Source organism: Dendrobates tinctorius, unplaced genomic scaffold (genome assembly GCF_039654945.1).
Source record: "Dendrobates tinctorius isolate UK_male_01 unplaced genomic scaffold, ASM3965494v1 ptg000103l, whole genome shotgun sequence".
Taxonomy (NCBI): domain Eukaryota; kingdom Metazoa; phylum Chordata; class Amphibia; order Anura; family Dendrobatidae; genus Dendrobates; species Dendrobates tinctorius.
The window spans coordinates 39,422,781-39,449,313 of NW_027361771.1; the positions used below are offsets into that span (position 1 = coordinate 39,422,781).

At 45.1% G+C, this 26,533-nt stretch overlaps 1 protein-coding gene across 1 annotated transcript in view; it reads right to left on the reverse strand.

Annotated features, from left to right (window-relative positions):
* Positions 1 to 23,388, reverse strand: part of RBP3 (retinol binding protein 3) — a 57,457-nt gene extending 34,069 nt beyond the window's left edge. The window contains exon 1 of the mRNA XM_073588558.1: positions 20,386 to 23,388. Coding sequence (XP_073444659.1) covers positions 20,386 to 23,388 — 3,003 coding nt within the window. The remainder of the gene's footprint in view (positions 1 to 20,385) is intronic.
* Positions 23,389 to 26,533: the final 3,145 nt, after the last annotated feature.

Genomic DNA, 26,533 nt, shown 5'->3' on the forward strand with positions numbered 1-26,533 from the left:
CATTAGTTATCATACTATGCTTAAACTATTCACAAGTTCTGTTACCTATATCTACCAATCTCATTATGCAATATTCCAAACATTACCAAAACATTTTTTTCCCTCTTAGTTTTAACCATTTAAACTAGTCACTAGTGTTGAGCGATACCATCCGATATGCAGAAATATCGGATCGGATTGGATTGGCCCGATACAAAAAAGTATCGGGTATCGCCGATTCCGATCCCGGAAGTCCCATTCAAGTCAATGGGACAGAAATATCGGAATTAAAAAAAACCCTTTCTTCACTGTACATCCTGTTCGGGAGGGGGGAAGAGTGTGGGCGGTGCATGGGCAGACACTGTGTGTGTCTGTGTGTGCGGCCGGGGCCTGTGCGGGCCTCTCGGGGGTCTGTACAGACCTGTTGGGGGCCTGTGCCGGCTGCCGGTGGTTTGTACGGGCCTCTCGGGGGCCTGTGCCGGCTGCCGGTGGTCTGTGCGGGCCTGCCGGGGGCCTGTGTCGGCTGCCGGTGGTCTGTACGGGCCTCTCGGGGGCCTGTGCCGGCTGCCGGTGGTCTGTGCGGGCCTGCCGGGGGTCTTGTGTGTGTGTGTGTGCAGGCATCATCCGATGGGACTACAAGTCCCATCGGGCGATGCCTGCTACAATGACAGTGATTGACACATTAGCCAATGATGGGACAGTAGTAGTCCCATCATCCGGCTAATATGTTGAATGTAAAAAAAAAAACATACTACATACATACTACATTCATACAACATTCATACATACTACATACATGCTACATATATACTACATTCATACAACATACATACATACTACATATATGCTACATTCATACAACATACATACTACATACATGCTACATATATACTACATTCATACAACATACATACCTACTACATACTACATACATGCTACACATATACTACATTCATACAGCATACATACATACTACATACATGCTACATTTATACTACATTCATACAACATACATACATACTACAAACTACATAAATGCTATATATATATACTACATTCATGCAACATACATACTACATACATGCTACATATATACTACATTCATACAACATACATACATACTACATACATGCTACATTCATACAGCATACATACATACTACATACATGCTTCATATATACTACATTCATACTACATACATACTGCATACATGCTACATATATACTACATTCATACAACATACATACATACTACATACATACTACATACTACATGTATACTACATTCATACAACACATACTACATACATACTGCATACATAGTACATACTACATACATACAACATGCTACAGACATACAACATACATACATACATACTACATATATACAACATGCTATAGACATACAACATACATACATACTACATACATACTGCATACTACAGACATACAACATACATACATACATACTACATACATACAACATGCTACAGACATACAACATACATACATACTACATACTGCATACATACTACATACATACTGCATACAATACATTCATAAATTCATACAATACATACATATAGACATACAGTACATATAACATAGAGTACATACTCACCATCACTTGTCACTTTGATCCCCGAAGCCAGAGTCATCTGTGGAAAAATATGAAAATAACAAACAAACAATATACTCCCTGATCCGCAGAAATCCAAGCACTGTATTCCTCCGCCACAGTAAAAAAAAAATAGTCCCTGGTCTCACTTTATGGCAAAAGCTGCATGGGAACTTTCTCACACAGCAATGCCAAAAGTGAGACTAGGGACTATTTTTTTACAGTGGCGGAGGAATACAGTGCGGAAGGATACCTACCTCCCGTCTCTGGATTCCTGGTGCCCCGCAGAGAGCGGTCGCATCAGCTGATGCTGCTGTTCTCCACGGGAGATCGGCGTGGGACACACACGCGTGGATTTCTGCGGATCAGGGAGTATATTGTTTGTTTGCTATTTTCATATTTTTTACAGTGAGAATGACACTGGCTTCGGGGAACAAAGTGACAAGTGATGGTGAGTATGTACTCTATGTTATATGTACTGTATGTCTATATGTATGTATTGCATGAATGTATGAATGTATTGTATGCAGTATGTATGTAGTATGTATGCAGTATGTAGTATGTATGTATGTTGTATGTCTGTTGCATGTTCTATGTATGTATATATGTTGTATGTCTGTAGCATGTTGTATGTATGTAGTATGTGCTATGTATGTAGTATGTATGAATGTAGTATACATGTAGTATGTAGTATGTATGTATGTATGAATGTAGTATATATGTAGTATGTATGTAGTATGTAGTATGTATGTATGTTATATGAATGTAGTATATATGAAGAATGTATGTAGTATGTATGTATGTTGTATGAATGTAGTATATATGTAGTATGTATGTATGTTGTATGAATGTAGTATATATGTAGCATGTATGTAGTAAGTATGTTTGTTGTATGAATGTAGTATATATGTAGCATGTATGTAGTATGTATGTATGTTGTATGAATGTAGCATATATGAAGTATGTATGTAGTATGTATGTATGTTGTATGAATGTAGTATATATGTAGTATGTATGTATGTTGTATGAATGTAGTATACATGTAGCATGTATGTAGTATGTATGTATGTTGTATGAATGTAGTATACATGTAGCATGAATGTAGTATGTATGTATGTTGTATGAATGTAGTATATATGTAGCATGTATGTAGTAAGTATGTATGTTGTATGAATGTAGTATATATGTAGCATGTATGTAGTAAGTATGTATGTTGTATGAATGTAGTATGTATGTAGTATGTTTTGTTTTTTTTTACATTCAACACATTAGCCGGATGATGGGACTACTACTGTCCCATCATTGGCTAATGTATCAATCACTGTCAGTGTAGCAGGCATCGCCCGATGGGACTTGTAGTCCCATCGGACGATGCCTGCACACACACAAGACCCCCGGCAGGCCCGCACAGACCACCGGCAGCCGGCACAGGCCCCCGGCAGCCGGCACAGGCCCCCGAGACGCCTGTACAGACCACCGGCAGCCGGCACAGGCTCCCGACAGGCCTGTACAGACCCCTGAGAGGCCCGTACAGAACACCAGCAGCCGGCACAGGCCCCCGAGAGGCCCGTACAGACCACCGACAGCCGGCACAGGCCCCCCCGACAGGCCTGTACAGACCCCCGAGAGGCCCGTACAGACCCCCGACAGTCGGCACAGACCCCCCGCAGTCGGCACAGACCGCGCATCATGATGCGCACAGACCGCACATCATGATGACATCATTTCAGCAGCCAATCACAGCCACAACAGTGGCTCATAGCATTATGGGAACTTCCGATTCCGGTATCCGATATAGAAAAAATATCGGTACTCGGTATCGGAATTCCGATACAGCGAATATCGGTCGATACCCGATATTTGCAGTATCGGAATGCTCAACACTACTAGTCACTATCCCCGTTACTTCACGGACATCATTCCTACAATCTTATCAAACTGCGCATCATTATCATACTGCTTCATGATGCATTTTTAAATATTTTTCAACAATACTTTTAAACAGACTTCCTTTGCGAACAGCACGTCCACACAACCCCGCTGCATCAAGAGTCAGGTATTTTACCCCGAGGGGACGCGGAACAGTCCCCATGCTGCGCAACAGCACACAACAGTCCCAGTTATCCATTTTTTAAGGATATGCCGGGCCATCTCCTGATGGCTGATGTTTTGCTGGCAACAAGGAACTCCACAGCCGTGGAGCCTCCGGGATGCTTGAAATGTTTCTGGGCCCCGAGTGTTCTCATTGTCCAGGACCCAGGAGTACATCTCCCTCCTGAGATATGCATTAGAAGGGGTCAAGGAAAGTTCCATGGCGCACATCCTGCGCCATATCTTTGCTGGGAACCAGGCCCTGACACGGGCTGAAGAGAGCTCCGCCACCGCAGCATCTTTAAATGGCGGAAGAGTCTTAGGGGCAGAGAAGTCCTCAGTCGCCCCTGAGCATGGATTAGCACGTCCTCCACAGGGCCCGGTGACCCTCGGGGGTGCCTGGCGTGCATGTCCAGTGACAGGGGCTCCAGACCCTGCGTCCCTACTGGGGGACAGCGTTGGAGCCCAGCAGTCCACCACCGGTGGTGGCGTGGGCACGCTCATCTCCGGCGACGTGGTGGTTCCACTCCATTTGGCTCCCAGCTCCTGCAGCTCCAACCACAAGCAGGGGGCCGGGGACACCGACTGGCAAAAAGCAGAGCTGGGAAGCCGGGGTCCGACAGCGTGGATGGCAGACGGCTCTGCAGAGGCGGCGGAGCCCAGCGGCCAGGCCGCAGCCGCGATCTGGAGTGCGGCAGCCATAAGTGCCGGTGAGTAGGCCGCGGAGCCTGACAAGTAGGCCGCAGCCAGAGTTGGAAGCGGAGCAGAGGCAGCCTTGGTCATCGGTGAGCAGGCCGCGGAGGCTGACAGCTCGGCCACCGCGGCGGTGTGGAGCGGGGCCGAAGCTGTGGCAGGCCCCGATGGATTGGCCGCCGCCGGGATGTGGAGTGCGGCAGGGGTGGCCGCTGGTCTGTTCCGCGCTGGCGATGCGGGACGGGGTGCCGCCAGGCGGAGTGGCTCGGGGTCATTGATCAGGGCATTGGTCGGCCCTGCGGGGGCCGCAGAGTCATCGGGAGCATGGGGCATGTGAGCGGGAACTGTCTGCGGGGCTGCCGGCCAAGCCGGGGGAACGCTCACCTTCCCCGGTGCCGCAGCTCCCTTCAAGCCGTTCCACTGCTCTTCCAGGGGTCGGTGCGGGGAGTCGCTGGTCTCTGCTGCTCCTCCGCAGCTCCCGGTCCTGTCATCTAAGGTTCGCTGCTGTTCGTCATCCCGCCGTCCGACAGGACCAGCCTCCAGGCCTGATGGTTCCGCAGGGACGGTCAGCTACAGCTCCTCCAGCGGCTGCTCCTGGTTGTCCTATGTGGCTGCACGCTCCTCCGATTCTTTCAGGCGCTTATACGCCACCACCATCCTGCAAAGTTCTTTTCCGCTCTGGATCCGCCTGATGATAGCCAGCAATCCTGAACACAGTCCAATTTTGTAATCCACAGGGGAAATCTTCAACCCTTTCAGCTTGGGTCCTTGGAATCTTCGGGACAGGCTTACCGCAGAAGATGGAGTATTGGCGGCAATAATCCTGCTGACTACGCCAAATGTAGTACATGTGCCGACTGGGGGGTGACCCCTTTCTTCGCCACGAACAGACTTGAGTCAGAGCCCAAGATGCGTCCATCAGGTCCTCTTTATTGGTCGTACTCTCACGACCCGCAGCACCACACAGCAGCTGCGCGACAAACTCCACAGCACCACACAGCAGCTGCTCAACTCTGCACACAGGCCCGGGTACCTTCACTTGCCTCCTCTCCTCTATGACATCCCTCGCGGCTTTTTCACTGTGGTCGCCCTAGGCCTACCACCACAGCGCTTTGCTTGCCCGAGTCCGTCGGTCTTGTCGTACCCCCAGGCTCTCTCTCTGTCTGCAGCTTCTCCTGTCAGGGTCACACCCTGACCATCTTCTTCAACAGTCCTTCCTGGAGCTTCTCCTGTCTCTTCCTTTAGTCTTCTCTTCTGAGCTCCTCACTCTGGACTGTCTGTTCTGGAACTCTCTCTCCCCTCTTATATCCCTTCTCTCACTGGGAATTCCCCTCTAGAGTTCCTGTAACCCCACCCCCATGACTGTGCGTTTTCGTAGCCATAAGCTGATGTTGAGCCCTGCTCTCACTGCTTTCTACACCCATCTTGTGGCCAAACTGCAGTACTACACTCATCTTTCCCTTCTCCAGCTGTCTCCCATCTATAAATGCAATAGTCCACCTAAATCACGCTACACCTTTATCAGTCCACTTCCCCTACAGCTGTGCGAACAGAGGCAGGCTGTAATGCATTTGTGGGAGGATACACGGACAGGAAGTTTGAGGGCAGATATGAAGTTGTCGGGTGTGCAGTGGTCAAAGCTGAAAGACCTCTGTAAAGTCCTTCAGTGTTTTGAGGAATGCACACGGCTGGTAAGCGCAGACGATGCCATCATAAGCATGAGCATCCCACTTATGCATCTGCTCATGCAAATTTTCACGCATATTAAGGATCAGGCGTCTGCAGCGGAGAAGGAAGAGGAGGAGGAGGGAAGTCTTTATGACAGTCAGCCATTGTCTGGTCAGGAAACTGTCCTGGACGAGGTGGAGGAAGAAGAGGAAGAGGAGGAGGATGACGGGGATGATTATTTTGGGGAGGATGCTTCTCGGGGGGGCAAGAGAAAATGTTGGCTTGCCAAGGTCAGGTACAGGGTTTGTGCGTGACTGGAGGGATATGGATTTGGCAGAGTGCTCCTCCACCCACTACTGTCAGTGCATCATTGACACCGGGAACATTGGCCCACTTGTGTGATTATCTTTTGCGGATCCTAAAAATGGACCCCCACATTGTCAGAATTATGAAGGATGACGATTACTGGCTGGCTGGCATCCTCGATCCACGATATAAAGGCAAATTACAGAACATCATGCCACAGGAGAACCTAGAGCTAATATTGGCGAACAAGCAAGCAACTCTGGTAAACCGTTTGTTAGAGGCATTCCCAGCACACAGCAGCGGTGCAGGTTCTTCCATGAGCCGTACTGGGCCAAATGGAAGAGGTGTTCGTGGTGCACACAGCTGAACTGGCATTGGAGACAGGGGTTTCATGACCATGTTGTTGACTGATTTCTCGAAGACCGCTCACACGACTCATAATACTGAATCGATTGCGACAGGAGACAACAGTTGTCAACTATGGTTCAAAATTACCTCTCCTCCCCTATCGATGTTCTCTGTTATGATTGAGTCACCGTAGGAGGCAAAAACAGAAATGCTAGCTAAGTCCAGAAAACCAGAGAAGTTGGCAGCTATCGGATTGCAGACCCCTGAACTTATCAACACAACTAGCAGTAGCCGTGGGCGCTTCCTACGATGCCCTAGACCCCTCGATCACAGCCGGAGAATTAAATAGGCCTAAAGAAAGAAAGGGGAAATCTAAACTGCCCCAGAGCAGACCCCAAAGCAATAGGCAGCCCCCAACATATAATGACGGTGAAGCAAGATGAAAACACTAACACAGACAGAAAGATAGACTGAGCAAAGACAGGGCCCAAGCTAACTACATAGGAAAGGACAGGAAGGCTGCTGTCTGCAATCCGTGAAAAACCCTATGAAAATAAGAGCCAACAGACTGACAGTGAAAAAGGCCCTGAAGATGCTAGGCTTCAAAAAGCTATGTCAGTACTCAGGAATATTCTGAAGACAGAGCAACAGGCAAAAGGAGATTCAGCTCACCCCAGCAGGGAATGGCAGAATCCAGAAAAGCAAGGAAAACAAAAACAAAACACAAATGCAATAGGCAAAGCAAAAAACTTAGCTTTAGGGGAGCAGGAATCAGACTGGTGTCCTAGAAGTCCACAGAGAAATCACCCGCAGGGCAGAAGGGCGTCGGCAGCCTTATATCCAGTCTGTGAATCCACTCAGCCAGTCATCCTCATTAGACTCAGGTGCCTGATAATCAGGCTCATTACCTTCCTTTACCAGAATAGGGAGTTCACAAGACCTCAGTGACGAAGGGGAAAATGAACTCACAACAGTACCTCCCCCTTGAGGAGGGGTCACTGAACCCTCAACCACGCCACCAGGGCGATCAGGGTGAGCCCGATGAAAGGCATGCACCAATCTTTTGGCATGAATATCAGAGGCAGAGACCCAGGAATTATCCTCCTGACCATAACCCTTCCACTTAACCAAATACTGGAGTCTCCGTCTAGCCAAACGGGAATCCAGTATTTTCTCTACCTCATATTCCATGTTACCTTCAACCAATACAGGGTCTGGAGGTGCCACCCCAGGAACAACTGGTTCAACAAACCTCTTCAACAAGGACTTATGGAACACATTATGGATTTTAAATGTGACAGGAAGAGCCAAACGAAAAGAGACCGGATTAATAATCTCCAAAATCTTGTAAGGTCCAATAAATCTAGGCTTAAACTTAGGAGAAGCCACCTTCATAGCAATATTTTTTGATGATAACCACACCATATCACCAATCTTAAACTGGGGACCAATGGTCCTATGTCGATTAGAAAACCGCTGGGCCTTTTCCTGGGAGAGAGATAACTTATCCACCACTTGGTCCCAGATCTGGTGCATTCTCTCCACCACAGTGTCAACACCTGGGCAGGCAGAAGGCTCCACCTGCCCTGAAGAAAATCGAGGATGAAACCCAAAGTTACAAAAAAAAGGTGACATCAAAGTGGCAGAACTAGCTCTATTATTTAAAGCAAATTCGGCCAAGGGCAAAAATGAAACCCAATCATCCTGATCAGCGGAAATAAAACATCTCAAATACGATTCCAAGGTCTGGTTTGTTCTCTCTGTCTGCCCATTGGTCTGGGGGTGAAAAGCAGAGGAGAAGGACAACTGAATTCCCAGCTTAGAACAGAAAGTCCTCCAAAATCTAGACACAAACTGAACTCCTCTGTCAGATACAATGTTCTCAGGAATCCCGTGTAAGCGAACCACCTGTTGCAAAAACAGGGGCACCAACTCAGAGGAAGATGGCAACTTAGGGAGTGGTACAAGATGAACAATCTTAGAGAACCTATCACAAATCACCCAAATAACAGTCATTCTTTGAGAGACCGGCATATCAGAGATGAAATCCATTGAAATATGGGTCCATGGCCTCCTGGGGACCGGCAAAGGCATCAACAACCCACTAGAGCGAGAACAAGATTTAGACCGGGAGCAAGTCCCACAGGACTGCACAAAATTCCTGACATCATGAGACAAGGTGGGCCACCAAAAAGAGCGACTCACCAGATCTCTAGTACCAAAAATACCTGGATGACCAGCCAATGCAGAGCAATGAACTTCAGACATCACTCTCTTCTTCCACTGGTCAGGAACATACAACTTTCCACTGGGACAACGCTCAGGTTTGTCCTCCTGGAACTCTTGCAGCGCAAGTCTCAAATCGGGCGAGATGGCAGAAAGAACTACCCCTTCGCCTAAGATGGTAGCAGGCTTGGTCACCACAGGAGAATCAGCAAAGAAACTCCTAGAGAGGGCGTCTGCCTTGACATTCTTAGTTCCAGGAAGAAAAGAGACCACAAAATCAAAACGTGTAAAAAACAAGGCCCACCTAGCCTGTCTAGGGTTCAAGCGTTTAGCCGACTCTAGGTAAATCAAATTCTTGTGGTCAGTGAGGACCACAACTTGATCTTTAGCTCCCTCCAACCAATGTCTCCACTCCTCAAATGCCCATTTCATGGCCAACAGTTCCCGATTCCCCGCATCATAGTTACGTTCAGATGGAGAGAACTTTCGGGAAAAGAAAGCACAGGGATTCATTTTAGATGTTACAGGATCGTTTGGGACAAAACAGCTCCTGCACCAATCTCAGAAGCATCCACCTCTACCTGGAACAGGAGTGAGACATCAGGTTGCCGCAAAACCGGGGCGGAGGTAAATCTTCGCTTCAGCTCCTGAAAGGAAGCAACAGCCTCCGGAGACCAATTCAACACATCAGCACCCTTCTTAGTCAGATCAGTCAATGGCTTGGCAATACTAGAAAATTTTGCTATAAATTTCCGATAAAAATTAGCAAAACCCAAAAACTTCTGGAGGGCCTTCAAAGAAGTGGGCTGAACCCAATCATAAATGGCCTGTACCTTGGCCGGGTCCATTTCAATAGTTGACGGAGACAAAATAAATCCCAAAAATGAAATCCTCTGTACTCCAAAAAGGCATTTCGATCCTTTGACATACAGGGAATTCTCCCTCAAGATCCGGAACACAGTCCGAATATGTTCCACATGAGAATCCCAATCCTTGGAGAAGATCAAAATATCATCCAGATAGATAATCAAAAATTTATCGACAAAGTCTCGGAAAATATTGTTCATGAAGCACTGGAAGACAGAAGGGGCATTAGTGAGCCCAAAAGGCATCACCAGGTACTCAAAATGTCCCTCCGGAGTATTAAACGCCGTCTTCCATTCATTCCCCTGCTTAATGCAGATAAGATTATACGCCCCCCTGAGGTCAAGCTTGGTAAACCAGCAAGCACCTCTAACTCTAGAGAATAGATCCGAAATCAGGGGTAACGGATACTGATATTTAATAGTAATTTTATTGAGGGCACGATAATCAATACAAGGCCTTAAGGAACCATCCTTTTTGGCCACAAAAAAAAAAAACGGCACCTAAGGGTGAAGAGGATGGTCTAATATGACCCTTCTCCAACGCCTCCGCCTCCTTAATATAGGACCGCATAGCCTCGTGCTCGGGTACAGATAAATTGAAGAGCCGACCCTTGGGAAATTTACACCCCGGGCTTAGTTCAATTGCACAGTCATAACTCCTATGAGGAGGCAAGGACGCAGACTCATTCTCACTAAATACATCATAAAAGTCTGCCAAATAGTCAGGAACATCATGCGACTGAGGAGAGGTGGAAAAAACCGGAGCCTCACCAAAGGCACACCGACAACCCCAACTCACCACAGACACAGATTTCCAATCCAAAACTGGATTATGAATTTGCAACCAGGGAAACCCCAGAACAATGGCATCATGCAGACCATGCAACACCAAAAATCTGCAATTTTCTTGATGGTCTGGGGCGACCCGCATGACCACCTGGGTCCAAAACTGAGGTTTATTTTTAGCCAAAGGAGTAGCATCAATCCCCCTCAAAGGGATAGGCGTCTGCAGAGGTGTCATCGGAAATCCACAATGTTTAGCAAAATCCAAGTCCATTAGGTTTAGCGCTGCTCCCGAATCCACAAAAGCCTTGGCGGAAAATGTGGACAGGGAGCAGATCAGAGTAATTGCCAGAAGAAACTTAGCTTGAACACCACCAACAGAAAACGTGTGTGCAAAGCGTTTTTCTCATTTAGGACAAACAGAAATAATATGCGAGGCATCTCCACAAAAAAAACACAGCTTATTACGCCTTGTGAACTCCTGACGTTGCGCCTTAGACAAAACTCTATCACATTGCATAGGTTCAGACATCTGTTCAACCGGTGGCAACACCTCTCGTGCAATCCTGCGTTCACGCAAACGCCGACCAACCTGAATGGCTAATGACATAGAATCGTCCAGACCAGAGGGAACAGGAAATCCCACCATAGTATCTTTTATGGCTTCTGACAAACCCTTCCGAAAGAGAGCAGCCAAGGCATTATCATTCCATGTAGTAAGGACCGCCCACTTTCAGAACTTTTGACAGTACAACTCTGCAGAATCTCGACCCTGGTTCAATGCCAACAGGGTCTTTTCAGCCTGATCAATAGCATTAGGTTCGCCATACAACAACCCCAAAGCTTGAAAGAATGCGTTCACATTAGTCAGAATAGGATCATCTGGTTTCAAAGAAAACGCCGAATCCTGGGGATCGCCACGCAGCAAAGAAATGACGATTTTAACCTGCTGCGCGGAGCTCCCTGACGAGTTAGGCTTCAAGGCAAAAAATAATTTACAATTATTTTTGAAACTCAAAAATTTAGATCGATCCCCAAAAAATACATTAGGTGTAGGGATCTTTGGTTCAACAGCATGCGAATGAGCAAGGTAGGCGGAAATTCCCCGCACTTCCGCAGCGAGCTGCTCCACACGATCAGACAATTGCTTTATCTCCATTGAGAGAAAAAAAAATTCCCCCTACGGCCTCAGAGATATAGAGGAAAGAATATACACACACCTTTTTTTTTTTTTTAAAGCACAATTCTTTCCTGCTATTGAGTACCCTAGGATCTGCAGTATGGCGGGTGATTCTGTTATGATTGAGTCACCGTAGGAGGCAAAAAGAAATGCTAGCTGAGTCCAGAAAACCAGAGAAGTTGGCAGCTATCGGATTGCAGACCCCTGAACTTATCAACACAACTAGCAGTAGCCGTGGGGGGTTCCTACGATGCCCTAGACCCCTCGATAACAGCCGGAGAATTAAATAGGCCTAAAGAAAGAAAGGGGATATCTAAACTGCCCCAGAGCAGACCCCAAAGCAATAGGCAGCCCCCAACATATAATGACGGTGAAGCAAGATGAAAACACTAACACAGACAGAAAGATAGACTGAGCAAAGACGGGGCCCAAGCTAACTACATAGGAAAGGACAGGAAGGCTGCTGTCTGCAATCCGTGAAAAACCCTATGAAAATAAGAGCCAACAGACTGACAGTGAAAAAGGCCCTGAAGATGCTAGGCTTCAAAAAGCTATGTCAGTACTCAGAATATTCTGAAGACAGAGCAACAGGCAAAAGGAGATTCAGCTCACCCCAGCAGGGAATGGCAGAATCCAGAAAAGCAAGGAAAACAAAAACAAAACACAAATGCAATAGGCAAAGCAAAAAACTTAGCTTTAGGGGAGCAGGAATCAGACTGGTGTCCTAGAAGTCCACAGAGAAATCACCCGCAGGGCAGAATGGCGTCGGCAGCCTTATATCCAGTCCGTGACTCCACTCAGCCAGTCATCCTCATTAGACTCAGGTGCCTGATAATCAGGCTCATTACCTTCCTTTACCAGAATAGGGAGTTCACAAGACCTCAGTGACGAAGGGGAAAATGAACTCACAACAGTTCTCCCTCACAGTTCATTCCCCTTTGACTACTGGGCCTCTAAACTGGACACCTGGCCTGAATTGGCACAATATGCCTTACAGGAGCTCACTTGCCCTGCTGGTAGTGTGCTATCAGAAAGAGTCTTCAGTGCTGCTGGAGCAATCCTGACAGAAAGAAGGACCCGGCTGTCGACCCAAACTGTTGATGATCTCACCTTCATTAAAATGAACCATGCATGGGTTTCAAAGGATTTTGTCCCACCTTCCCCTGATGACACATAGGTTGCCAGCAAAATTGCTCGCTTTGTCCTCCGACTTCTCCAATTCCTCCATTTGCAGCTGCTGAACGTCCAGCCTACACCTCAACATATGCCAGTTTTTCCACCTCCCTAACTGGGCTGTCCCCCCCCAGGGCCGGTGTCAGCACCTGGTGCACCCGGGCAAGTGCCTGGGCCCTGAGCAGGTGGGGGGGCCTACTCATGTGCGATGGCACTGGCACAGGGCCCCTCACAGTAGGCCGGTGTCTCTGACAGTGGGGGGCCCACTCGCCGTTACAGACACCGTTGTACTATGAGGGGCCCTGTGCCAGGGCCGTCACCCACGAGTGGGCCCCCCTGCTTGCTCAGGGCACCAGCACTTGCAATACTTACCTCTCCCTACTCCACTGCTGTGACCTCTTCTGCATTTCCTGAAAGTGACATTCAGGTCAGAGAGCACGATGACATCACGTCTGTACGCCCTCTGCCTGAACAGTCCAAGTGCACACAGCTGGAAGATGGTGACACTGAGGAATCTAGAGTAGAGCAGTGCCCAGCGAGGAGAGGTATTTCATTTTTTTAATGTTTGGGGCAATATATGGGAAGCATTATACACTGGAGAATTATATATGGTGCCCATCAAACACTTGAGCATCATAGATAGGGCCCATTATACACTGGAGCATCATATGGGCCCATCATACTTTGGAGCATTATAAATAGGGCCCATCATACACTGGAGCATCATCTATGGTGCCCATCATAGACTGGAGTATCATATACGGGGCCCATCATACACTTGAGCATTATAAATGGGGCCCATTATATATGGAGCATTATACACTGTTTGTATAATTATTATTAGGCAAGTTGTATTTGAGAGTATTCTTTTTATTATTGAACAGCAACTATGTTGTCAATCAACCGAAAAGACTCATAAATTTCAAAGCTTCATATTTTTGGAAGTTGGAGTGGTTTTTTTTTTAGATTTGGCTATCTTAGGAGGATATCTGTTTGTGCAGGTAACTATTACTGTGCAGAATTATTAGGCAACTTAATAAAAACCAAATATATACCCATTTCACTTGTTTGTTTTCACCAGGTAAACCAATATAACAACACAAAATTTAGAAATAAACATTTCTGACATTCAAAACCAAAAAAAAGGGACCAACATAGCCAGCTTTCTTTACAATGAAACTCAAAAGCCTTCCATCCATAGATTCTGTCAGTTGCTTGATCTGTTTACGATCAACATTGCGTGCAGCAGCCACCACAGCCTCCCTGACACTGTTCCGAGAGGTGTAATGTTTTCACTCCTTGAAGATCTCACATTTTATGAGGGACCACAGGTTCTCTATGGGGTTCAGATCAGGTGAACAAGGGGGCCATGTCATTATTTTTTCTTCTTTTAGACCTTTACTGGCCAGCCACGCTGTGGAGTATTTGGATGCATGTGATGGAGCATTGTCCTGCATGAAAATCATGTTTTTCTTGAACGATATCGACTTCTTCCTGTAACACTGCTTGAAGAAGGTGTCTTCCAGAAACTGCCAGTAGGTCTGGGAGTTGAGCTTCACTCCATCCTCAATCCGAAAAGGTCCCACAAGTTCATCTTTGAATGATACCAGCCCATACTAGTACCCCACCTCCACCTTGCTGGCATCTGAGTCAGAGTGGAGCTCTCGGGCCTTTACTGATCCAGCCTCGGGCCCATCCATCTGACCTATCAAGAGTCACTCTCATTTCATCAGTCTATAAAACCTTAGAAAAATCTGTCTTAACATATTTCTTGGCCCAGTCTTGAGTCGTTTTATCTTATGTTTCTTGTTCAAATGTGGTCATTTTCCAGCCGTCCTTACCTTGGCCATGTCCCTGAGTATGGCACACCTTGTGCTTTTTGGTGCTCCAGTAACATTGCAGCTCTGAAATATGGCAAAACTGGTGTCAAATGGCATCTTGGCAGCTTCACGCTTGATTTTCCTCAGTTCATGGGCAGTTATTTTGAGCCTTTTTTATCAACACGCTTCTTGCGACCCTGTTAGCTATTTGCCATGAAACGCTTGATTGTTCAGTGATCACACTTCAAAAGTTTGGCAATTTCAAGACTGCTGCATCCCTCTGCAAGACATAGCACAATTTTTGACTTTCCAGAGTCTGTCAAATCTCTCTTCTGACCCATTTTGCCAAAGGAAAGTAAGTTACCTAATAATTAAGCACACCTTATATAGGGTGTTTATGTCATTAGACCACACCCCTTCACATTACAGAGATGCAAATCACCTGATTTACATAATTGGCAGTTGGCTTTCAAGCCTATACAGCTTGGAGTAGGACAACATGTATAAAAAGGATGATATGATCAAAATACTCATTTGCCTTATAATTGTGCACACAGTGTATAGGCCCATCATACACTGGAGCATCATATGGGGCCCATTATATATGGAGCATTAGATAGGCCCATAATACAATGGAGCATCATCCATGGGGCCCATCATATACTGGAGCATCATATGGGGTTCATTATTTATGGGGCATCATATAGGGTATGGAGCATTATATGGAGCACATATGAGGCCTATTCTGTATGGAGCATTATATGAAGCCCATTCTGTATGGAGCAGTATATGGGGCCCATCAAATACTGTATGGAGCTTTATATGCGACTCATTATACTGTATGTAGCAATATGTGGGGCTCATTCTACTCTATGTGGACCGTCCTATACTGTATGGCACATTATATGGGGACCATCATATACTGTAGCATTATGTGGAGCTCATCATATACTGTATGGAACATTATATGGGACCAATTATTCTGTATGGAGCAATATATGGGGATCATTATTCTGTATGGTGCACTATGTGGTGGCCATAATACTGTATGGAGGAATATACTGTCTGGTTTTTGAGCTATTGTAGAATTTAAAATAGATATCAGTCATGTAATGTAAGATTGAAGTATTTGTCATTGCACTATACCAATATTTCTCTGCCGTATCGGAGCATCATGAATTGTGGTATGTGTTAAAGGGGCCCACTGACACTCTTTCGCCCAGGGCACACGAAAACCAGGAGCCAGCCCTACCCCCCCCACAACTTTAGCCAAATAACCCCCAGTTTTCAATGCATAACTATTATTATAAAGTAAATTAAGGTTGACAAGCTTAAGTAATAAGAATTGATGTCATTGGCATTGAAATGGGCACTGTTGGTGTGTTTACTGTCCTCCACTCCCTGCCAACTTTGCTTCTCCATTGACTTGCATTGGGTTTCGTGTTTCAGTCGGACCTCCGACTTTTCACGATAGTCGGCCAATTTCGTTCCACTCGACTTTTGAGAAAGTCGGGTTTCATGAAACCCGACTCGACCCTAAAAAAGGCTAAGTCGCTCATCCCTATGTATAACTATAAGGAGGCTCAAAATTATTGTATAACCACAATTGAAGGCAAAATTATTCAATCCCCACCATTGCAAATTAGGCTTATTATCAAAATGTACAAACTTTTAGCTATTTTCCATAAACCAATCAAACAAATACAATTTAAATACTTGAATACCACTAAAGGCCCCGTCTCACATAGCGAGATCACTAGCGAGATCGCTAATGCGTCTCGCTACATGTGACACGCAGGAGCGACGGCCCCCCTGCTGGATATCGCTGATCGTGCAGGAATGTCCTGGGCCATTTTTTCGTTGGCGTCCCGCTGGCCAGCATGCATCGCTGTGTTTGATTGCTGGGTCGTTGCTGCGTCACTGAAGAGATCTGCCTGTTTGGCAGCTTACTTGCGATCATTTAATGATGCACCAGCAATCCTTACCAGGTCGTATCGTTGTCGGGATCGCTGGTGCGTTGCTAAGTGAAACGGAACCCTAATATAGCAAGAGGTTTCTTCAAATTCAACACAAAATACCACTTTTGTTTACTACTACAGTCTCAGAATTCTTCAGCCTCCTGAATAGAATCCATCAAAGGAGCCAACATGCACAAATGAAGTGTTGCCTCAAACAATCCTGCTAATCAAGAGCTTCATTAAAACACAACACATACCCAGACTTGATAGAGCAAGGGTGAGGAACCTCAGGCCTGCGGGCCATTTATGGCCCAAAATGACCTTTTCTCCAGCCTCCAGGCAGATTCCTGGGGACCACAGTGCTTGGGCCTGCAGCTGTCTTCTGATGGCCATCTGTCGCGAACAAACATAGGTATGTCCGGTGGATGACACAACATATATATATATATATATATATACAATGGGATGATGAAGGAGTAAGGGCCTCATGGTAGGGGAGGGGGATGGGACACTTCCTGACTCCAACCTGTGCCTGTCCCTAAGCTCCCCTAACGCAATATGTCAGTCCTCCCCCCGCCGATGTCAAGTCCCTAGTCCTTGGCTGTCACCTCTACTAACTCTGGCTAGTGCACTGGCCGGTAAGGACGCTAGCCTTGCCACTGCAGGTAATATTCCCAGGGAAAGAGACAATCAAGGGACTGACAGAAAGAATACAACTTAGCTCAGAATCTGCTGCTCCACAGCAGCAGAGTAAACGGCACCAGATAAACAGGACTTCAACAGAGGAAATACCACAGTCAAAGGAAAACTCCATGCACCTAGATGGTCTGCATAGAAGTAACTCTGTAACCGATGATCAGCTGTTGGGTCATGCACGTATTTAAAGGGAGGTGGGAGTGATTACCAGCCAACATCACCTGACAAGCCTAAAAAAGACACCAGCAAGAGACTGACATTAACTCTTGTTGAAAAAAGGAAAAAAAAACATTTAAATTCCAGCATTACCAGAGCTGCCACAATCCCTTAATGATTTGTGACACATCCATCGTTTTAATTTCTTCTTGCTCTGTGAGTAAGCGCTGTTCACTACTGAATGCTGAGACGTGTGCAATGAAAGATTACGTCCTGACACAAGTGCCAGGGTCAAGACTTAAGTCCCCGTCACACACAGCAATCTCGCTAGTGAGATCGCTGCTGAGTCACAAGTTTTGTGACGCAACAGCGATCTCACCAGCGAGATCGCTGTGTGTGACAGGTATCAGCGACTGGCCCCCCTGCTGGGTATCGCTGATCGTTCTTGAAAGCTATTTGAGTCGTTGGTCTCCCGCTGGCCAGCACGCATCGCTGCGTATGGCAGGCAGGAGAGCAACGATCAACAAGCAGGAGCTGGTAACCAAGGTAAACAGTGGGTTTCTAAGCGCCGCGCGGCACTTAGAAACCCTCTGTTTACCTTAGTTACCAGCGCGCTGGTGCAGGGAGCTAGTAACCAAGGTAAGCAGCGAGTTTCTAAGTGCCGGGCAGTGCTTAGAAACCCGCTGTTTACCTTGTTTACCAGCTCCCTGCATCAGCGAGCTGGTAACTAAGGTACACAGCGACACGCCCGTTCGTTGTCGCTGGTGCTGATCGCTGGTGAAGCTGCCTGTTTGGCAGCTCACCAGCGATCATGTAGCGACACACCAGCGATCCTGACAAGATCATATCGTTGTCGGGATCGCTGGTGAGTCGCTATGTCTGACGGGGCCCTTACTTTGTGGGCGGAGTTAGCGCACAATTTGTAAGGACAATTTGATGGCATAAATATCCAAATGGCCCTTGGCAAAAAAAAAAAAAAGGTTCCCAGCACCTGGGCTAGAGGATTGTTGACTTTGTCATTTGATTACATGTTAGATATATGGTTAAGTCAAGAGAGTGGTCCAAAAAGTTAAGAGAAAAGGTATTTGTCTTGCACAAAGAGAAGGATACCAAAGCAAAAGTATTGAATGTTCCTAGAGATACATTTCACACACAATTCAAGCAAGGTTCACAAGTTCATAGTTACAGGAACACTGGCTACACTACATAGATGTGGCAGAAAGAGAAAGATATCACTAGATGCCACCAGATTCCTGAGGACTCAGGAATGGTCAATGATCCTAGAGTAACTGCAGAAGACCTACAGAAAGATTTGGTGGTGACATTCACTGAGGTTTCAGTTTGTTCAGTAAAGTACATAAAAAACGCAGAAAGTCTTGACTTAGGAATGTATGACTAATCGGCCTTCTACACATAAACATCTGAAACCCCCCTTATTCTCACTTAAAGGGAGTCTGTCACCCCATTTTAGCCCTATCAGCTGCTGGCATCGCCATCAGCGGCTTATCTACAGCATTCTGTAAGTCCCCGATGTAACCTGAAAGATAAGAAAAACAAGTTAGATTATACTCACCCTGGCGTCCGGTCCGGTCCGATGGGTGTCACGGTCCGGCTTTGGCGCAGACGTACTTTATCTGCCCTGTTGAGGGCAGAGTAAAGTACTGCAGTGCGCAGACGCTGGACCTCTCTGACCTTTCCCGGCGCCTGCGCACTGCAGTGCTTTACTCTGCCCTCAACAGAGCAGATAAAGTACGTCTGCGCCAAAGCCGCAGCCGAAGTAAGAAGCGAAAAAAATTGCAGCATGCTGATTGTCCTCGTATCGTTCTCAGACGAGACTCGCCAATGCAAGTCAATCACACAGCATTCAGGCAATGCAAGTGCTGTCCAATATTTACTCCCCCATGTCCTGGAAAACCCGACATTTCATCTGCCACGTACAGTAAAATCACAGCGTGACCCAACAGAATAGGGTCCTGCAGAAGCACCAGGAAGGCGTGAAACAGCCATAGTCCATCAGGTCTTCTGTATCACTTGAAAAACACCCCTGACACCTGCACCTCCACCTGTAACTATACCGTCTTTTTAATGGATTAAATCACGTATAAAACAGGATGGGGTGAGTGGTGCTATTCCTTTCTTCTTTGATATTTCATGAATGCAATTGCACCACCCTAAAGAGATCCCATAAGGAGATTCAAGAGGATTAGGTCGTGTTTACACACTATTGCCATAATTGGTGCTTAAGAACGTTATAATTCCTGAGACATTATTATTGTTATTATAGTTTAATCAATAAAAGATATTTTTAAAATCTCAGAATCTTTAGTTAGGGTCTATTTGCCATCCGGCAATTTGTAAATTATACTGTCAACCCTACGCTGAACTGGATAGTTACTTTTGTTGAAGGCACAATCATTTTTGACATCTTAGTGGTTTCTGTGGAGTATCAGCCGATCACTTGTTTTTGCACAAGGTTTAGTGTATACTGAAGCAAACTTGTGCAAAAACAAGTGATCGGCTGCTAACAACTATGTTTCCTACAACGCCACCACAGGGGAAATTAAGCATTACACAGTGTCCATTCAAATCAATAGTATGTGTGGTTACAGCTCAGGCCCTCTACAACTAGAGTTGCTCTTTTTAGGCAATCTCTATTCTGACCAAGTAACGATGATCCTGAACAGTGGGTCGCTCCTTAATAAATTAAAATTTCACAACAAAATTCAGCTGAATTACGTTCTAACATTACTTCATCATTCTACACTGCCCTAAGAAAAAAATAATGTATATAAATGACAGAAAAGACAGTATTGTATATAGATTACCTGCATGGGCACAACGCCTGGGATGCGATCCTTGGAGTTTTCAGGTATGAATACGGCTTTCAGATGGGCATCTCCAGAAAGTGTCTGAAGATCATGGTTTAATTTCTCAGCTAACTCCACTTCAGAGTTTATCATTTTGTAGTCTATTTTGTTCACCAATGACAGTAGTTTTGAGGCCACCTCTGCCCCGGTTTCTGCAACTGCGTAGTTATCTGCTATGAGTTTTCCTGCAGTCTGAATGACTGAGGGTATCTTGGAGCGCAGGATAATAATACGGTGGGCACTATTCATAGCTTCATTAGCTTGAATTATTACATGGGGCTCTACTCCCGATACACTCCATACTTTACCAGTCACTGAACTGATCACTACTTGATTTGGAATTGATGCATAAAGGTGGCTTTTTTCTACTTTGTACATACCAACAGATAAGGATACCCCACTTGTCGGTTCCCCAATGATAGTTGCTCTGTTCAGATCCTTCATTGATCTTGTAAAGGCTTCAGCAGCTGATCCAGTCATATGACTTGTAAGGACATAAATGTCTTTAGTAGATCCATATCTTTGGCCTGCCACGACCGGTAGAGTCCAGATTTCTGTGCCTGTAGATGTGCTACGGTCATATACTGTGTACAGGTGTTGCAGAGGCTCTGGGTCAAAAAAATAGGAACAAAAAATGGGGATAGCAGTGGAGTAACCACCAGTGTTGAATCTCATATCGATAATTAGGGAACTTGTGTCAACAAGCTTATTCCAAACAAGACTAACTAGTTGGGGGCCAATAGCTTTAATAATCTCTGCATCAGCCATCATGTCAAACCGAAGATAACCTACGTTTCCTGGTAATACTTGAATTTTGAATAAGGCGTCAATGATGTAGCTGAGTTCTTCAGGAGATGGGATCTTTGCTGTTTTTTCTTCTAATATTTCAGGCTCTATATCACTATAAAAAACATGAAGTCTGTGATCTCCTGAGAACTCCTGAATGTCAGATGTCAGTTGAGAAGCTAAAGACTCTAGGTCTACCACAGAGCGGTACCTACCCTCAGATAACTTGTGTTGGAGGGCCTGACTAACCTTGAAAGCCACCTCTGGAATCGCATAGTGGACTTCTAAAAGTTGTCCTGTGCCTTCTACCAATGCAGACACTTCTGGATGAAATGCAATTATCTCTTTAGATTTGTCTAATGCTTCTTCTGCCAGCACAATTGCATCTGGAACTACACCTCCCCCAAGCCAACATTCACCATTGTTATCTATAAAATTGATTACTGGTACTGTAACAGTTAATTGAGTTTCTTCCAGATTGAATACCTGAGAATGCATAAGAGTCCCAGAAGTAATTTCTCCAATGATAGTTGCCCTGCTTAATGACTGCATCAGGTAGGCAAACTCCTCTGCAGCTGTGGATGTTTTGTGGCTAGTCAACACATAGACGTCTTTCTTAGACCCATAGGGTTTTCCTAGAAGTTTAGGAAAGCTGTAGAATTCTTGGGTAGAGTTGGCAAGACGGTCAAATGTAGTAAATAAATGGATTCTAGACTCTGGCTCTTGAAAGTAGGACAAAAGTAAAGGAACAGCTGCAGATGGCCCACCAGTGTTGTACCTTAAATCTATAATTAGATTTTCTGTGTTACTAATTTGATCCCAAACTTTGGTGACAATATAAGGACCTAACTTGGCAAGAATGGAGATATCAGCAAACTCGTCGAAGCGGAAATATCCAATGTTTCCTGGAAGGATGTTAACTTTAAAGACGGTGTTGACCAAAGCTTGGAGAAGATTTTTGTCGCCTGGTAAATCTTTTGCAGAAGGATAAACTTCCGGAATTGTTGGAGTATCTAATTTGCCTCTTAATATTAGCCTTGGGTCCTCAGTAATTGAGTGAAGTTCATAATTTAGCTTAGAAGCAAGATCTTCCTCAGAAATGACTGCTGCATAGTCTGTATTTGAAAGGTGCTTTAGTAAGGTTGGTATGCGATCATAGAAAGCATAAAAGTTGCCCAAGATCGCTCTGAGTTGATGTAATACATTTGAAATTTTAGAACGTACAGACAGAATGGCCATGGCTTTATTCAAAGCATCTTCTGCATTAACAACCACACAAGGAAAGACTCCAGCCACTTCCCAACTCTGCCCAGTCAGAGGGCTGATAGACCTAGCTACTGGAACAGTGATATAATAATTTGACTGGCCAATCTTTATCTTCTGTATGTCCAAGGAGCCACCTGCAGTTTTCTCCCCAACAATAACAGCCCTGTTCATGTGCTTAAGAATGTATGCAGCATCTTCAGCAACACCTTGAGTGAACCTGCTTGTAAGCACAACCACATCTTTATCTTTGCTGTACCTCTCACCTATCAGTGTAGGCAATGTTCGCAGTTCAGAGGTGGTGTTGGAGGCTCGGTTGTAAATGGTATCAATGTGGACCGCAGGTTCAGCTTCACATAGGTAGGAAACAACAATGGGAACTCCAGAGATCTTCCCCTGAGTGCAGTACCTTAAATCAAGGATAAGAGCAGAACTTGGCATCAATTTATTCCATATGTTTTTAACGAGCAAAGGGCCAATTCTTTGTAGTATATCTTGGCCTATTATGCAGTCAACACGAAGATAGCCAATGTTTCCCGGGAGGACTTCATATTTAATAGCTTTTTCAACAAGGAGTTGCAGCTGCTCAATAGTTGGGATGATCTCTACATCTTGTTTCACCATTGTATCAGTTGGCTCATATGAGACTATGAGACGAGGATCATTCAGGGAGCCTTGCACTCCAGCTGTGAAGACATTAGCCAATGTATATGGATCAGAGATGTGTAGAATTTCTCCACTTTTTATTGCTTGCTCAATAGTTTCTTGCATTCCTACCAGATTCTCTGGAAAGCAATAGTTATCCAGAAGGACTTTGGCCATGTCCAGCACAAGAGAAGGTTTAAACACAGGGTTACTCCAGGCATTGGAAAATATAAGCAGAAATATCAGTCTGTGATAGAAAGGAGGCATATTGGGCAAATCTGCAAACTCAATATTCCTGTCTCCTCCGCCGTGTTCAGACTCTGCTTCTAGGACCGAGAGTGAAGAATTAGAACAGGGCAAGAACAGCAAATTCTCTTTTATCTCTGCTAAACCTTTAATCACATTAATGTAATGATGAGCATCAGCAGAAGGCTTTTTCTGGGAAAACAGAGTGCTGCCTTGAATGTGAGCATCTGTTCTGGTAACTCAGTGAAAAATTAGCTAATGTCACACTTTACGTAACTCTGAAGGTTTGCTGAAGGATTTTGAAGCTGCATAGAAGTAATAGAAGTACATTGTTGAAGTTCAAAAATATTTGACCAAAAATTATTTATTTTTGCTTTCCCTAATGTAGGCCATATACTGTTCTGCCTTCAGGCAGGCTGACACATTGTGCACTCCAGCAAACAGCATAAACCACAGCTCTGTCTTCCAAAATAAGCAGACTGTTCTCTGTAGTCTAACTTGTTTATTGAACAAACAGTTCAACATAAGTACCAAGGTCATAATCAAATAATATATGTAGATAGATGTAACAAGCCCCAATAAATTTGGTACAAAAAATCATGGAGAGAAAATATAAAACATAACTTTTAATATTGTATAAAAGCTACCAAACGATAAAGTGCGATTAAAAAACACTAAATCAGTTGCCACAGACTATACAGTGGAGTGTCTGTTTATATTTCCACACCAGATCACCCAAAGTACATACATGTGGCTAATTCCATGTCCAAAAGTGAAAAAAACCTGGACAGACTGATACAACTAGATAACAGACAATGTGAATAACAACCACAGTCTTATCATGAATGGTTACTTAACCAGAGGCGTATATAGCCCCTATCATACTTGGCTTAAACAGAAAAATAACCCATTCATGTCTAGAGAGGAGACATCAAAAACCAAACCAGTAGTCCATAAATATACTCAATAAAGGAAGGATCTCACCTATATGTCTGGAAGATGCCGATAATCAGATGTCCATCGGAGTAGAAACAAGTCAGGAAGCAGGGAATTACCCTAATCAAACCCTGTAGGGGCTAGCAAACCTGACACCCATGACTCCCGCCCTAACAAGGGCAGTCCACATCTGACCCTCACAAAAATAGCCCTGCAATGTCCCTATGCATCCCGACGCGTTTCGTCATTTACTGACTCTTCAGGGGATCTAACTGCAAGTGCTGGACGTAACACATAGTAACCAGGCTGTCACCTAGGAGGGAGCCTGGTTACTATGTGTTACGTCCAGCACTTGCAGTTAGATCCCCTGAAGAGTCAGTAAATGACGAAACGCGTCGGGATGCAAGACTGAGCCACATGAATTAAACAAGCAATGGCACGAACAAGTGAGTTCCAAGTTGAAAACTTGCCGAAATGGTGGGATTTGAGATGATTGTCTGAAGTCACTGTACTTAGAGCAGATACCTGAGGACGGATTTCATCATCTGCATCTGGATCTACCAGTTCAAAGGTGTCTGGTTCATCACTGTAAGGCATTGAACGGCATAAGAATGCAGGGCCCGTAAACCAGGTTGTGCCCTTACGGTGTCCAGATTCAACGGATCAAGTTGCGTGGTCCTCAGGATGGTGGTGTGTGGACACATAGTGCCACTGTTTAGGGCAAGTGGATCTCCTTATCCTTAGCACCCTATTGCTGATGTAAACATAAAAGCATCGAGTTTCATTGCAAATGTACCCAAGCACTACCTTGCTGTCTGAGTAGAACTCAACGTCCTTGATTTCAAGGTCAATTTCTGTCAAGATAAGTTCAGCTAACTCTACTGCTAGCACAGCCACACAGAGTTCCAGTCTGGGTATTGTGTGCTCCTGGACTGGCGCTAGTTTTGTCTGGCTCATAACAAGCCTTACATGGCATTTATTTCTGATGTCAGTAGTTTTCAGATATGCTACTGCTGCAATCGCTTTGGTTGAGGCCTCACAGAAGATACAGAGCCTTTGAGTCTTGAATTCTGTTGATGGCACTGAAGCGTATGGTCGTGCCACGAAAAGATCTGACAAGGCTTCTAAAGAATTCTTCCATCTTACCCACAGATCTCTCTTCTCCATGGGAAGTGGATCATCCCATTCAGACATCTCTTGGGTGAAGTCTCTCAACATCATTTTACCTTGGATAGTTACACTGGTTACAAATCCTAGAAGATCATACAGGCTGTTTATCTCGGATAGGATGCCTCTACGTGTGAAAGGTTTTCCTTCTTCGTTGATCCGAGAGGTAAATGCATCTCTCTTCAAATACCAGAGCAAACCAAGGCTCCGTTGCATGGGAAGGGAGTTAGTGTCCAAATCCAAGTCTTTTAGATCAGTTGAGTAATCTTGAGAGGGAAAAGCTGCCATTATTCTTTGGGGTATAAGACCTGGGTCTGGACGGGACTTCATACACACTTTTATGGGTAATTATTCCTCACTATTTCCTCCTTCACCATGCACTAGATGATGTATATGTAAAGGCACAACACTGTGTCAACATGAGGTAATTATAGTATTGGCAATGTTTATTTACCCTTATCATATGATGTTTACCTAGCGGTATAGTGATTGATATGTACTAGGCGATTTCAGCACTGTGTATTTTCATTTATTTGCTCTCTCTATATCGTTTAGCACATGTTTTGGAATGGTTTAAGAGTTTAATGGTGACATTTTAACTGGTACATGTGTTATTATGTAGTCTGGTCCTGTATCTTCTGGTCATTTTATTGACCCATGGAGTTAGTCACATGATTTTGATATATGCCCATGCAATTTTGTAATATATTATATAACCTTTGTATAATTTTTTGATAATTTATTAAAAAAATAATTTTGGATAGATACATTCTTTCTGAATTTTTGGCAACATATACTCTTTGTTTCTCCTTGCTTGTAGCATCATTCTTTGGCTGTTGGAAGCAATTTTGTGCAGCCTCAAGTTGGACAAAGCGAGCCTTTCCTGTGTCCTCTTTAGGAGAATGACCGCCGATTCATCTGTGGGTGTGGATTTCAAGCAGTTGTCCACGTAGAAATCCTTCTCCACAAACGATCTAACTTCCGACCCATAATTTGCCTTGCCTTCCCCGGCTGAATGTCTAAGACCATAGATGGCGACAGCAGGGGAAGGGCCATTACCGAA